This window comes from Ictidomys tridecemlineatus, chromosome 5 (genome assembly GCF_052094955.1).
Source record: "Ictidomys tridecemlineatus isolate mIctTri1 chromosome 5, mIctTri1.hap1, whole genome shotgun sequence".
Lineage (NCBI taxonomy): Eukaryota > Metazoa > Chordata > Mammalia > Rodentia > Sciuridae > Ictidomys > Ictidomys tridecemlineatus.
The window spans coordinates 6559452-6573144 of record NC_135481.1 but is presented as its reverse complement, the minus strand read 5'-3'; the positions used below and the strand labels follow the sequence as shown (position 1 = coordinate 6573144).

At 42.2% G+C, this 13693-nt stretch overlaps 1 protein-coding gene across 4 annotated transcripts in view; it reads left to right on the top strand.

Annotated features, from left to right (window-relative positions):
* Positions 1-13693, top strand: part of Tbc1d2b (TBC1 domain family member 2B) — a 71285-nt gene that overhangs the window by 15144 nt on the left and 42448 nt on the right. For all 4 annotated transcript variants that reach the window (XM_078049159.1, XM_078049157.1, XM_078049156.1 and 1 more), the window contains exons 2-3: positions 3120-3273; positions 10965-11133. In XM_078049159.1, coding sequence (XP_077905285.1) covers positions 3120-3273; positions 10965-11133 — 323 coding nt within the window. The remainder of the gene's footprint in view (positions 1-3119; positions 3274-10964; positions 11134-13693) is intronic.

The window sequence follows — 13693 nt, the reverse complement described above, 5'->3', positions numbered from 1 at the left end:
CGCGCACGCACGCATGCACTCGGAAATCAGTGAAAGATGACTAAGAGGTTACTAATTGTTCCCAGTTAGATTTAATACTCATATTGAAAGGGGAAAAATTTTTTTTCTTATTAAAAAGCAGATTTTTCATGATGCCTACTTGCAAGAGATAGCTAGGGAGTTGGTAAGGGATTCACCCAGTGGGTTTATGCCAAGTTTTCTGAGCAGATTGTGCACCTGAGCACAAGTAGAAACACAGAAGCATGTGCAGGCTGGAGGAGGGGAAGTAGAGCAAGTGCCTGACGCCTCCTGGCTAGAGCAGAAGGTACACCTTGCCCTGTTCTTTTCCCCAGGACAGGCCTGGAAGGGCTGGGGCAGGGGAGCTGGTAGGATGGCCAGAGCACAGCCCTCTCTTCCAAACTTATACCTGCCTCTGAGCTGAGGATTAAATTAGCAGATGGGGCGGGGGGTCTCAGTGCTGATTCTGTTGTTGACTTCACTGAGTGACCTGAACAAGTCACTTCCCTTCCTGGGCCTGTGGAAGGAGGGAGGAGAACTAGGGGGGCTTGGGCTCTGATTTTGGATACCATAGTGTCTCCCGGTCCCCTCCTGTGGGGATGATTGAATTCTCTTTGCCCACCCCAGGGCCATGCCCAGCCCCTGCCATATATCCTGCTATGAGTTGCTGTTCCAGGTGGCTGTTTGTGGTCTCCCGTGTGATCTTATTGCTTCTGGGTCTGAGCTAAGCTCCTTTCCCTACCCAAGCCTGTCCCCTGCCCCCACCATCTTCAGCAGTGGTGGTATTGTCTATCCTTGCCAGTTCGTGTGGAGTCCCTGTGCCCTAGGAAGGCCTGCTCGTCCCTGGGGTGGGTGGAGGCCTCATGCTCTGCTCCCCACATCACTCTGTCTAGCCTTGGCCTTTGCAGATACTCTTCTCCCCTCCTGGAACTCTTCTTGTTCCGTGGTCTTTCTGGCTGCTGCCTGCTTCCTCTTTAAGAACAGGCTCCTATATTACCTCCTGACTTGTTCATTTATCCCTTTACTTATTGATTCAATAAGCAAGTATTGTACTGTGTGTCTGGCACTGGGCTAGATGTAACAGAAATGGAGACATTTTTGAGTTGATGTTTATTGGAGAAGATAGACATTAAGCTGCTACTTTGAAGTTTTCAAACCTGCAGGTGCCAGGTGTCCCTCCTCAGTATTCTATAGGTAGGCCAGTCCTACCTTACCCACTGCCCACTCCTAGCACTCAGCATATCATGGGAACGACTGACTTGCTTGCTTTTTCTTAGGCTGAGCTCCATTCCAACTACTTGACAGATGCTCAGTAGATATTGATTGAATGAGTGAGTGAAATGAGAGCTTGGCTGAGAGTTGGAAGAATTTTCCATACATACCCAGAGATTCTAGCATAGATTTTTTTTTCTGCCTTCAGCCAGGTATGCAGACATTACTAAAAAAGACCCCAGGTTTTAGCCAGTAGTGCCCAGAGGTTGTCCTGTGATTACAGACAGAAGCAGTTTGGTCCTAGATCTGTCACTTGCTATTAGTCCTGCAGAGCAGGTCTCTGCATTGCCTTGATCTAGGTACCACTACACCTGATTTTTGTTCATCACTGGATGCCAGTGTTGATGAGGTCAGGCCGTGCAGCCTTTCTTCTTCTAGGGGCTCCTTTGCCTGGGGTAGCTTGGAGACCTGTGACCCACACCTTCCATCTAGTTTGCTTATTTATAACTAGGTTCATCATTTTGGGTTCTTCTGTCTCTTAGTTGACTTTTTGAAAACATACTTATGTTGCAAATGAGATTCACTCTTAGTGGTCTACAGTTCTGTGGGTTTGGACCAGTGCTTGGAGTCATGTCTATACAACACTCCTGATGTGGGAGGGGTCCATCACCCTGAATTCTCTGCTGGTGCCTCATCACCACTCCCACCTCTGGAAAGCCCAGATTTGCTTCCTGTACTTGTAATTTTGCCATTTTAAGACGTCACATAGATGAAGTCATACAGTATGTAGACTTTGGGATCTGGCTTCTTTCACTCAGCAATGTGCATTTCATATTTTTTGCATGTTGTGTGTATCGGTGGTTCCCTCCTTTTTACTGCTAGGTAGTATTCTCTTATACGGATTTTCAGTCTGTTTTTCCACTGGCCAGATGAAGCGCATTATAGGTTGTTTGGGATTTTTGGTGATTATGAATAAAACCTCTATAAACGTTCACATATGAGTGTTTTATGTGAATGTTTTATTCCTCTTGGGTGTATATGTAGGAGGGGATTGCAGGTCACTTGGTAAGGGCGTGTTTAACTTTATAACAAGCTGTCAAACTGTTCGCTAATGTATCTGCCCCATTTTAGATCCCTACTAGCAGTTTTTTGAAAGTTCTAGTTACTCCATGCCCTTGTTAGTGCTTGGTATTGTCAGCTTTTTAAAATATTAATCACACTGGTAGGTGTGCTATCTAGTTTTTAATTTGTAGTTTTATCTAGTTTAATTTGTAATTTACTCTTTCAGATGCTGGCAGAATTTAAATGTCATTATTTCATGTGATTTGGCAAGGATACCACCCATATCTATATAAAATTTGATTTCTTGAGATAGAATTTTTAGGTGATCACAGTGAAAGAGAAGCAGGGTTGTTAATTCTTCCTAAAACTCTTTTTTTTTAAAATAATTTTTTAGTTGTAGATGGATACAATACCTTTATTTATTTATTTATTTTTATGTGGCGCTGAGGATCAAACACAGTGCCTTATATGTTCGAGGCAAACACTCTGCCACTGAGCCACAATCCTAGCCCCTTCCTAAAACTCTTTGAGGACTGTGTTATAGTGTATCATTCCCTAACATTAGAATTTTTAAAAAAAATTATTGTGTTAAAATCTTTGTTAGAACTATTTGCTTCACCAAAACAAAAGCTAGCAGTCTTGTAACTGAAATGTCTTTGCTCTCTTCTTACCTCATTCTTTCATATGGCAAGGTGCACAGTCTGTACTCAAGAGACAGACTTTTTTATTTTTATTTATTTATTTATTTATGCATTACAATTCTTAATACACCTTTAAGAGACAGACTTTTTAAAAACTCTTTATCTTATTGGTAGCTGTAACACATTATTTCCCTTTCCTCTTTCTAGGCTCCTAATCGTCAACTCATGACTTACTGGTTACAGGAGCTTCAGCAGAAAAGATGGGAATATTGCAACAGCCTTGACATGGTGAAATGGGACAGCAGCACTTCTCCAGTTCCTGGAGATTTCCCCAAGGGTCTTGTAGCCAGAGATAACACAGGTAAGGCGTAAACAGAGGGACTTGTCAGTTCTTTGGGTATAGCTGTTTGTACAGTAAGTCAAGTTAGCAAAGAATACAGAGGAATATAAGTTAGCAAGATGAATACAGAGTGAAAATCACAATGCTGATCCCTTTGAATGGGCAGCATGTCATAGTTACTGAGTGCTTCCAGGTATGGAGTCAAATTCAAGGTAATGATAACTTGGAGCCAGGCAAGGCCAGTGCCAAGCATGTTGCCCATGATGGGGCAGAGGCCAACATGTGCATAGCTGAAATTGTAGATGCCATAGAGTAAACCCTCAGTTCTGACATCAGGGCCAGACTGTTCCCTACTATACATGAAATGAAGTACTCAGGCCCACATGTTCATACATGGGCAGATTCACTAGTGTTCACAGTTTGTATATACTGGGAAGGTATTCTCAGAGCATTCCATTTGCAGTTTTCTAGTATTTCTTAAGAAGAATTTAACTCTCAGACATTGATTTTATTTTATATTGAATTTATACTTTTTGTATACCTGGCAGATTCATAGCATTTTTATAACTCAAAATAATTCCTGACCATTTGTAATGTAGAGGTAATATACTTTTATATTTGAATATCATAAATTAAAAACCCCATGGTCTTCTCATGACTTTAGGCTGTATTGAGCCCTTTAGAGAGAAAGGGACAGTTAGTTGTTTGCTGACCATCTCATCTTCCCACCTTCCCTGCTCCCAACAAAAACTGTACCAGTGGGACTGTTTCTATGGCCCCCTCTTATCTTGTAGGGAGAAGAGTAGGCCCAGAAAAAAACAGGATCCTGAACCTTCACATGAGGCCTATAAAAGCCAGGCTATCATACTAGCAGTTTTGAAGGACACAAAGGAGTGTACAGTAAAACTTAAGCCATTCAGGCTTGGCTCTAACTTTATAAAGAAACGTGGTTCATACTTCATAAATCCAAAGATCCTTCTGAGTTGCAGAACATAGGTCTACATTCAAGTTCCCTGTGGTGTTAGTTCATGTGCAACTATTTGTTCCAGAAACAAATGCCTTCTCAGACTTTAACAGTTCTCCAAATTTGCAAGCCTTGATTTTGCTAGTCACAGTGTTTGTCAGCAGGCTAACCTTCTGGTCATTGAGAAGTTACTACACTGTGTACCTCTGGATGTGTTTTCCTGAGAAACACATTGTTTTCATGCATGTTTTAGAACTCTGACTACACCAGGAAATGAAGTGATGCCTTCATGTTCAAGTTTATGTCCCTTTCTGTTTAGTTCAGGAGTCTACTCACTAAAGGTTAAGTGTTTAAAAAGCTACTGTTTTCATGTTTCCATGGAAAGAAGCTATATAATTCAGTTCCCAAGTGACTTGGGACACTTGAAGACCCTGTAGGGGAACTGGCAGCCCTTGTGATCATGGCTCATGCCTTTGGCACAGAAAGAACTCAATATGTCTCTGTTCATTTACTCTAGGGACATAAAATGCTTCTCTCTAGCAAAGACTCAGAGATGTTACACTGAAAGGAGGTAGCACCTAGTCCTAGTCTCTTTATAACACCTACTCTGCCTTCTTTCAAGCCCAAATGCTGAGGCTAGGGAGCCAGAGAAAACCTCTGAAGCCCATCTCTGAGTTCCCTTTGTTTGTTTTGGGAACTGTGGGAGTGGGAATTTAGAGTTTGTGCCATTTGACATTTATTTATTTATTCAGCAAAGTAGGCACCTCTCCTGATGTTTCTAGTCTAGCATGGTGGTCATGTAAAGAAAAGTGAGAGATTAGTGTGGGGAAGCGGAGAGCAGGGAACCCTGGGCCCATGCATGGGTTGAACATAACTTCAGGGTAACTGGGGGCTTCTCTGAGGATGTGAAGACCAGGATTAAACCAGATAAATAGAGGAAGGGAGACATGGCAAGAAAGCTGGAACATATGGCCTCCATGGAATTGCAGGTGAGTGTGGCTGCAGGGATCAGTGAGCCAAGCCTGGGGCACACCCAACACCCCCCCACCCCAAGACCTGGGAGAGCCTTGATAGCTGTCCTTGGAATTTTGGACTTTGTCTGATAAAGTACAATAGAGTGCCTTTGAAGGTGTATATGTAGAAATGACGGTAACTTTAGACTCCTGCCAATTTTCAGATAGCTTCTAAGAACAAATAATAAAACTTTAAGCCACTGGGCCATTTTCAAGACTTTAGTTATTGAGGAAGTGAAAAAAACCAAAAGAAGGAAGTTAAGAAGAAAAGGCTGTATTTTAGCTTCTTCATCATCAGAGAGAAGAACTGGATAAGAAATAGTTTATTATGTGGCAGTACCCTGTAATGCCCTGACACTTTGCTCATAGTGATCTCTTCAACATAGCTTAACTATGTTAACTAGCTAGAACTTATGAATGATCTTTGTAACTCTGGTTTGCATGAAAAAACAATTTTCCTGTTCTTATCTCCTAGTCAGCCTGTTGTTCAGAACACTTTTATTTGTAATCTATTGGGTGTTACCCATCAGGACTCTTCTAGCACCTAAGGGGGAAGATAGGGAGAATTTGCACTTTCCATGGATAGCCAGTTGAGTATCTTGGAAGGCGATCTGATCTAGTGGAAGAAGCCCTGTGGGCCTGGCTTGAGGATGTGGTTCTGATAATAACTGGTAGCCATATTCTGAGTAAGTCACTTTCCTTCCAGTACCAGAATGCAAACCTTGCCTGTGGGATGGAGTTTGTCCATCCTTCTTCATAGTTTTTCCTTGAGGACTAACTAAGGAACCAATTACTAAGTAAAGATTTATACACACACACACACACACACACACACTCATGCATACGTGTGGTGGTATAATTTCGAATGGATAAATGGGAAAATTGTTAAATTTCATTCAGCTGCATTAACAGAAACTTGACTCACAAGGACTTAGAGATAGGGATTTATTTGTGTCAATATGATAGACTGTCCATGGCTGGAATAGTAACTCACCAGTACCATTGAGAAGACCAGGCTATTTTTAACTCTGTGTTCTTCATCTTTAAAGTATACTAGCTCTCCTACTCAGGCTTCCTACTCCTGGTGGTGGCACCTATATCAAAAAGGATGATAGCTTTACCAGAAAATTTAAGCTTATGCCTCATTAGCTAGAACTGTGTCACATGGCTGGAAGGGAGTCTGAGGAGCCCAGTGTTTTAGTGCCTGACCACCCTCAAAATCAAGGTCTAAGTAAGAGCTGGAATGAGTATTTAATAGTGAGCTGACACTGTCACATAATGGCCTACCTTATTGGTTTTTTTAGAATTTATGTTTTCAGAGTAAGGGACTATTACCTGTGTGGTTGAATTTTCAGCTTTATGTCAATCAAGTATGAGAAAGTGAGATGACTTTGTAGTTGCTTCATCTTTTTTATCTTCCTTCCCTTCTGCAGCCTGACCTCTCAAAGTGTTTCACACCTCAAACACCATTTACCATTGTCTTCCATGTTTGAATGGATAGTTTCAAACTAATCCTTGAAAGGAACAGTGGTCTACCCGCTTTCATAACTGTTGAGAATGGGGTAGCCAGAATCCAAATAGCTCATTATAAAACGTGTCTAGCCAGATGGTGGTGCATGCCAGTGGCTCAAGAGGCTGAAGCAGGAGGATCACAGGTTTGAAGTCAGACTTCAGTCAGCAAGGCTGTAAGCAACTTAGTGAGACCCTGTCTCAAATCAAAAAATAAAAAAGGGCTGGGGATGTGGCTCTGAGGTTAAGCGCCCTTGGATTCAATCCCCAGTACCAAAACCAAAACAAAAAACATATGTCTATCCCATTGTGTTTACCTCATTTCCTACATGAACTAATAAATCAGCAAGTTGGGGATAATAAGACCTGGTTCTTCTCACAATTTTCTGAGATTAGGGGCATGAAAGCAACTAAAACTGCAACAGGCTGAATACCTGAATACCTGAGTGAATACAGATAATATTTCTTGCACAAAATTGTGTTGTAAAGATAGTTTGAGGGTTGACCACACATTTCCTGCCCTGCAGCAGCCCCATCGTGTAGTTTAACTGTCACACTTAGCAACTGTGTGGGAGCAGAAGAATGGTGGGGAGGAGCTGCCCCTTCACTCCTCAGCAGCTTGGCAGTTCAGGGCCTCAGGCAGTGAGAAGGAAGCCCCTGGCTAAGTGCAGAGCCGGCACTGGTGAGGCAGCAGCTATTGCATGGCATCCTTAGGTGAGCCTGGAGGCTGCTGCTTTGTCATCTTGTTTGTAAAATGCCATAAAATACCATTCGATTTTTTAAAGTGTAAGTCACAGTAATCACTAGTATTGTCTCCAAGAGGTCTTTTCTCCAGGATTTAATGGAGAAAGCTCAAGGCACCTTGAGCTCTTGGCATCCCCACTGTGAAACAAAGAGCTCTCTGACCAGGTTCCTTCTGGTTTGAAGTTTTTGTGGAAATCAGGCCATCAAAGAGTATGAGTGTGTGGGAGGAAGGCTGGAGGGAGATTTTCCCTTAATGGCCTTCTCGAGGCAGCATGGGCTAAAAAGTCCAGCTCTGTCTGGGAGGAGCACCTGGAAGCCCAGTGGAGAGGTTCTGAGAGGATACCGTCCAGAACAGGCTTAGGGTTGGTCCAGTAGAAAGATCCTAAGCCTGTGTCCCGGTGGGAGTTGGTACAGGTGAAGGTAGGGGTGGATTGTCTGTGGGAAGGTCCGGGGGCCGAAATGGAAGGCAAGAGAGCAGAGAGGTGTGGGAGAGAGGGGAGGGAAGCAGTGGAGTCACGTGCTCTTTCTGCCAACTCAGGGAGTCTGTCGAGTGGAGGTGGCTCAGAGGTGTAGACACTGTAGTCTAACACACCCTTGGAGTGGTCTCTTTGGTATCTAAAAATGTTAGAACAGAGGAGGCCTAAACACTGAACACCTTCAAGCACAGACTCTCCCCACTCAGCTGCAAGACAAAGGACACATTCTTGAACAGTCCATCCGCTTCAGAGTCTTCCAAGGAAATGTTGCCATGACCTGGTTTGTTTTCCCTTAATGGCCTTCTTGAAGCAGTTCCCTGAATGCTAATGTTAGTACACGTATTGAGGAGAAGCCAGCAGCTCTGCTTTCAGTCAAGTGAATCTCACTTGGTCTTTAAAAAACCAAAAATTAGACAAAAATAACAATAACAGCAAAAAATGTATTAAGCTAGGAAATAGCCTATTTTTTGAGTAATGAGTTTAAGAAATCGTTTCTGTAACCTGTGCTTCCCTGGTCCAGTGTCTTTCTGCACCCATCCCCCAGCCCCTGGCTTCCTCAGGAAGTTCTTCCAGGATGGGCTGAGTATTGCTGCAAGGTCTGGGGTTTTCTTGGTAATAGATGCTTTGCCACACCAGAGCATTTGACAGTCCGTGCTTCAGAGGGGTTGTGTGTCGCCTTGCTGCCAGCCCACACAGGAAGAGAGCTACACTTGGCTTGTTACAGAAATGAGTACAGTTGGTTGTGTTTATTTCCTGGGGTGGTTTAGTATTGTAATGCTCTGCCCATGTTGGGTCTGGGAAAGACCAGCCTTTGGGACTATATTTTACCTTTCTCTGAAATGAAGGGGTAGAGCTTCCTCCATTGCCCATGATTGACATACGCACTCACAAATGGTGCGTGCCCTGCTCTAGGAGCACAATTTGTTCTCTTTGGCCTGCTATGTTTGTTACTGTAGAGGTAGGTAATGCCTCTAGCCCTGACTCTGGGCAGTAGTGTCCTGACAAAGTAGCTGGAGACTGGGCAGGATTAGTGGTGTCTGGACTTTTTTCCTTTTGCTTATTGGAACCTCTTTTCCAAATGAAATATTAAGGGGAACCCTAGCACATAAAAGAGTGAGGAGAGGAGCCATTGTGGTTGGAGCTGAGAGTTGGACCCCTCCTTGTTCTCTCTTAGTCTCCTGGAACCCCAAGGCTCAGAGCAAGGGTCTGGTTACCAGGGATTCCATGTGTTGTGTGTTGACCTGGAGTGTGATTTTTTTTTTTTTTTGGTCACCTTTTAGGTGTGATTTCTTTAGGGCAAGAGCTCTGTCTCATTGATTGTTGAACCCAGTGCTCAATTAATACATGATACTGGTTTGAACTAAGATCTGTAACTCTGTGGTAGTTTGTAACTTCTTGCCTCTTGACTCAAGCCCATGATTCTTATGCCCCCAATACATCCTCTTGGCTTCTCCAGGTCAGAACTGTGCCATAAACTGTGTCGGCTCCCCTGGCCAGAGCAAAATCCCCATGAGATGTTCTTACTCATGTCACACCCAAGCACTTTCTCAGTGTGTTCCTGGCTCCCTGCCCATGCTGACATTAGCCAAGGTTAAGTTGGTATTCTGCCTACAAAGTGCAAACCCAATGTTCCCATTTACATTGATCCCCAAGAGCCAGTGCCCCCCAGGACTTCCTGTGCCCTGCTTTCTGGACCAGTGTGCTGTGACCCTTATGGAGGTCTGTCCTAAATGACTCTGGTTGGATGCCAGTCTGATCAGAAACTAATCTTCTTGGATATCGGTGGTCAGCAGTTCCATTCTGATTTTGCTTTTGCAGGAAAAGTGATGGTTGATATTGCTAATGTAGGGATGCTTTGTTTAGACCAAATAGATTATTGTGAAGTAATATTAAATTCTGTTACAAACATGCCCTGTTCTCAGTGAGGTTATATCATTTGGAAGAATACAAAATATTTGCAGTTGGAAATGTTTTTGGCAAACTTTGTTTTAAAAGTAATATTTTATAATGGGAAATTTTAAACAAGAGAATAACATCATCTCCATGTTTATGATGTAGTTTTAATAGTTATTATTTAATAGTTTTTATTTCATGACCTTTTTTGTTTCATCAATATCCCTACTCACTTAATTTTATTATTTTGAAGCAAATAATATTTTATTTGAAGCAAATATTATTATCTAAGTAAGAGAATACTGTTGTTTTGAAGTAAATCCTGGACATCTGTCATTTCATCCTTAGACATTTCCAAAGCATACATTTTAAAAGTATATTTTGAAACTTGTTGGTGCTTTAGCATTAGTGCATTTGCTTGTGAATTTACTGAACTACTATCCTGTGACGTTAAAATTTACTTTTCCAGTGTCACTATTTGCAAATATTAACAAGTATGTTAATAAATGTATTCCTCTCACTTTCTTAAAGGAATCTTAAAGGAAAGGAAGTAGAGTATAATCGGATCTGTGCTTTGCTTTTTTTCACATAGCAGTTTTTCCTGGGAATTGTTCCTTATCAGTATCGATGAGTGGACCTTGGACACAGTTTTATGCTTGAATTATCTACAAACTGGAGGAAAATCCTAGTCTTTCCTCCCTCTGGACCAACTCTATTAATATTTGGTGACTTAGCTGGGCATGATGGCGCATGCTTGCAGCCCTAACTGCTTGAGAGAAACTGAGGCAGGAGGATCACAAGTTCGACAACTTAGCAAGGCCCTAAGCAATTTAGCAGGACCCTGTCTAAAAATTTAAAAATAAAATAAAAAGGACTGGGGATGATTTGAAGCATATTACAACCTTTTGTTTTTTTGTTCTTGAACATGGATTGGCTTTGGATAAAATGGTTTCAGAACACCAAATGTATCCACAAATTATGTTCCTATATGGTATATATTAAAAATATGGCATTGTACATATAGTTGAGGTTTATATATTGTACATCAAGTTAGTGTTTTGTGAGGATGTCAGGTTTCTTTAAGTAACCGACATTTATTTGCCTTCTTTTCAGATTTAATTTACCCAAACCCAAATGCTTCTGCAGAAAAAGCCAGAAATGTCCTAGCTGTGGAAACGATGCCTGGAGAGCTGGTGGGAGAACAAGCTGCAAGTCAGCCAGCCCCGGGGCATCCAAATTCCATCAATTTTTACTCTTTGAAACAGTGGGGTAATGAGCTCAAGTGAGTCCTTGGAAGTAGCGTATGAAATTGAAAATATATTATTTTTGATAATTTATTATAGCATATGTTATATGTTTAGATATGAAATTATAAAACCACCTTACATTGATGAAAGTTCTTTGTCTTTTTCAATGTACTTTCCCATAGGTCATTTTTCAAAACTTGTAAATAGCCTGCCTGTTCTTATCTGATACTCTGCCAAGCATTGTCACACTTATGTTTTATTTTAATTGCTTGACTCTTTGAGGTAGGTCATATGCTTGATATTTCACAGACTCTAAAACTTGCTAAAGAAGTGTATGTCTAAGGTCACAAGGCTCCCAGACTGCCGAGCTAGAGCTCCTTGCCCCAGGGCCTTGCCCCTTTCCCAAACACCAGGGCTGGCCCAGGGCCTGTGCTCTGCATTTCTGTTCTCTCCTTGTGCATGGCGTGAGAATGGAGGTGATTTTTTTTTCAATTTGTTTGTCTTTAAAGAAAGCTTTATTGAGTTATAATTTATATACCATATAATTCACACATACAAAATATACAGTGTAGTGGTTTTTAGTGTATCTACAGAGTTGTGTGACCATTACCACATCAGTTTTAGAACATTTTCATCCATATTCATTAGTAATCCCTTCTTATTTCTCTAGCCCCCTCCTCTTTCTCACCTTCACCCCTAAACAACCACTAATCTTTCTGTCTCTATGTGTTTGTTTATTCTGGACATTACTTTTAATTGGTGTCATATTCTTTGAAACCTTTTGTGTCTGGCTTTTTTCATTTGATATAATGTTTTCGAGGTTTGTCCATGTTGTAGCTTGTATCAATACTTTATTTCCTTTTATGGCCAGATTATATTCCCTTCTTTGGTTATACCATATTTTGTTTATCTGTTCATCAGTTTGTCATTTGAGTTGTTTCTACTTGAATCCAAGGGCCTTCTACCACTGAGCTATATCTTCAGCCCTAGGCAATGTCTATTCAGATCCTTGGCCTATTTTGGGGGGTAGGTGGTACCAGGGATTGAATTCAGGGGCTCTAGACTACTGAGCCACATCCCCAGACCGATTTTGTATTTTATTTAGAGACAGGGATTCACTGAGTTGCTTAGCACCTAGCTTTTGCTGAGGCTGGCTTTGAACTCAATCCTCCTGCCTCAGCCTCTTTTCCTGAGGCTGGCTTTAAACTCTCAATCCTCCTACCTCAGCCTCTCGAGCAGCTAGGATTGCTCCCAGCTTGGCCTATTTTTAATTGCCTCATTTTTTATTATTGAATTATGTGTGTTCTTTGAAGGAAGTTGTATTTACTGCTTTTTTGAATAATCCATTCAGTAGCCACAGAACCTTAGGATCCTGGTTTAGGTTATAAAATGAGGATTAATAGAAAGTTGTAGTGACGATGTTTTGTGGGAGACCTGGAAACTTCTAGTTCTGCTGCAGGGCCCAAGGCAGTGGTCAGTATAAGATTGACTAGCTTCACTCCAGAGCCCTCGCTGGGTGTTCAACATGGTGGTAGGGCGGCCCTGGAAGCTAACATCCTAGGGCACACTGCTTCAGAAAGTGGCTTCTTTTCTCTTAATTACTTTCTTTTGTATCTTTGTGGTTGAATTCTGTGTGAAAAAGAAGTTAATATTCTGTGTGATTTTAGTTCTTCAGAGAGGTTTGTATTAGAACTGAGTAGAAAGTGGCAGGGGTCCTCAGACCTCAGAAGACCGGCATTTGAAAGGGAGACCTCCGCAGTGGCCTTGATTTCTCCTATCTGCTTGGGTAACAGTCCTGTCTTTCTGTTCCTACTCTGTGGCCTTCCATACACATTCTGCCATTTTATCCTCCTTGGACCAGCTCTGATCTCATGTCACCCTGCTTCAGAAGAGTCACTGGTAGCTTTCAACCTGCAGGGTGAGCCCCAAGGCTCCTTAGTCTAACACTTGAGGTTCTCAACAGGATAACAGTGGTCTGTTCCTTGGGCAGCTATTTCTCCAAATTCTTACTCCCTGAGAATTTGTGCTGCTTTCCTCTTTACTCCTGAATTTGGCTTCCCATATGCCCATCTGCCTGGTGTGTATTTCTCATCTTGATGGAGTCCCACTTGTCTCCATATACCCAGGGGAAGTGGGGGGAGGTGAGGTGGGGCTTTTTCTCCAGGGCACCTGCACTAAAGCAGCAATGTCTTCCTGTTTCATGCTTCTGGTAAAGAATGGATTCTATGCTTCAAAAAATGTCAGAAAACCGTGAAGAGCCCCTCCCTTCATTTTTCTGGTTGAAAAGCAGAGTTTTAGAGAGTTAAAATGACTTGTTCAAGGTCACACTATAAGTGTGTGGTAGAATTAAAAAGCATAACCAGGTCCCTTCATTGGGGACTCAGTGCTCCTTCCACCTTTCACTGTAAGACTGCATTTAGAGTTCTGTTGCTCTGCCAGCTTGTCATGCCTGAGCAGCCTTGTCTGACTTCAGAGTTAGATAGTGGAGACAGACCTGCAATACTGTGTGCTTACTGTATCCTCAGCTGACGGTTGTTATTGAATGACTTTACCTAGGAAAAGTCACACGTGTCACTTTCACAGGGGACAACTGAC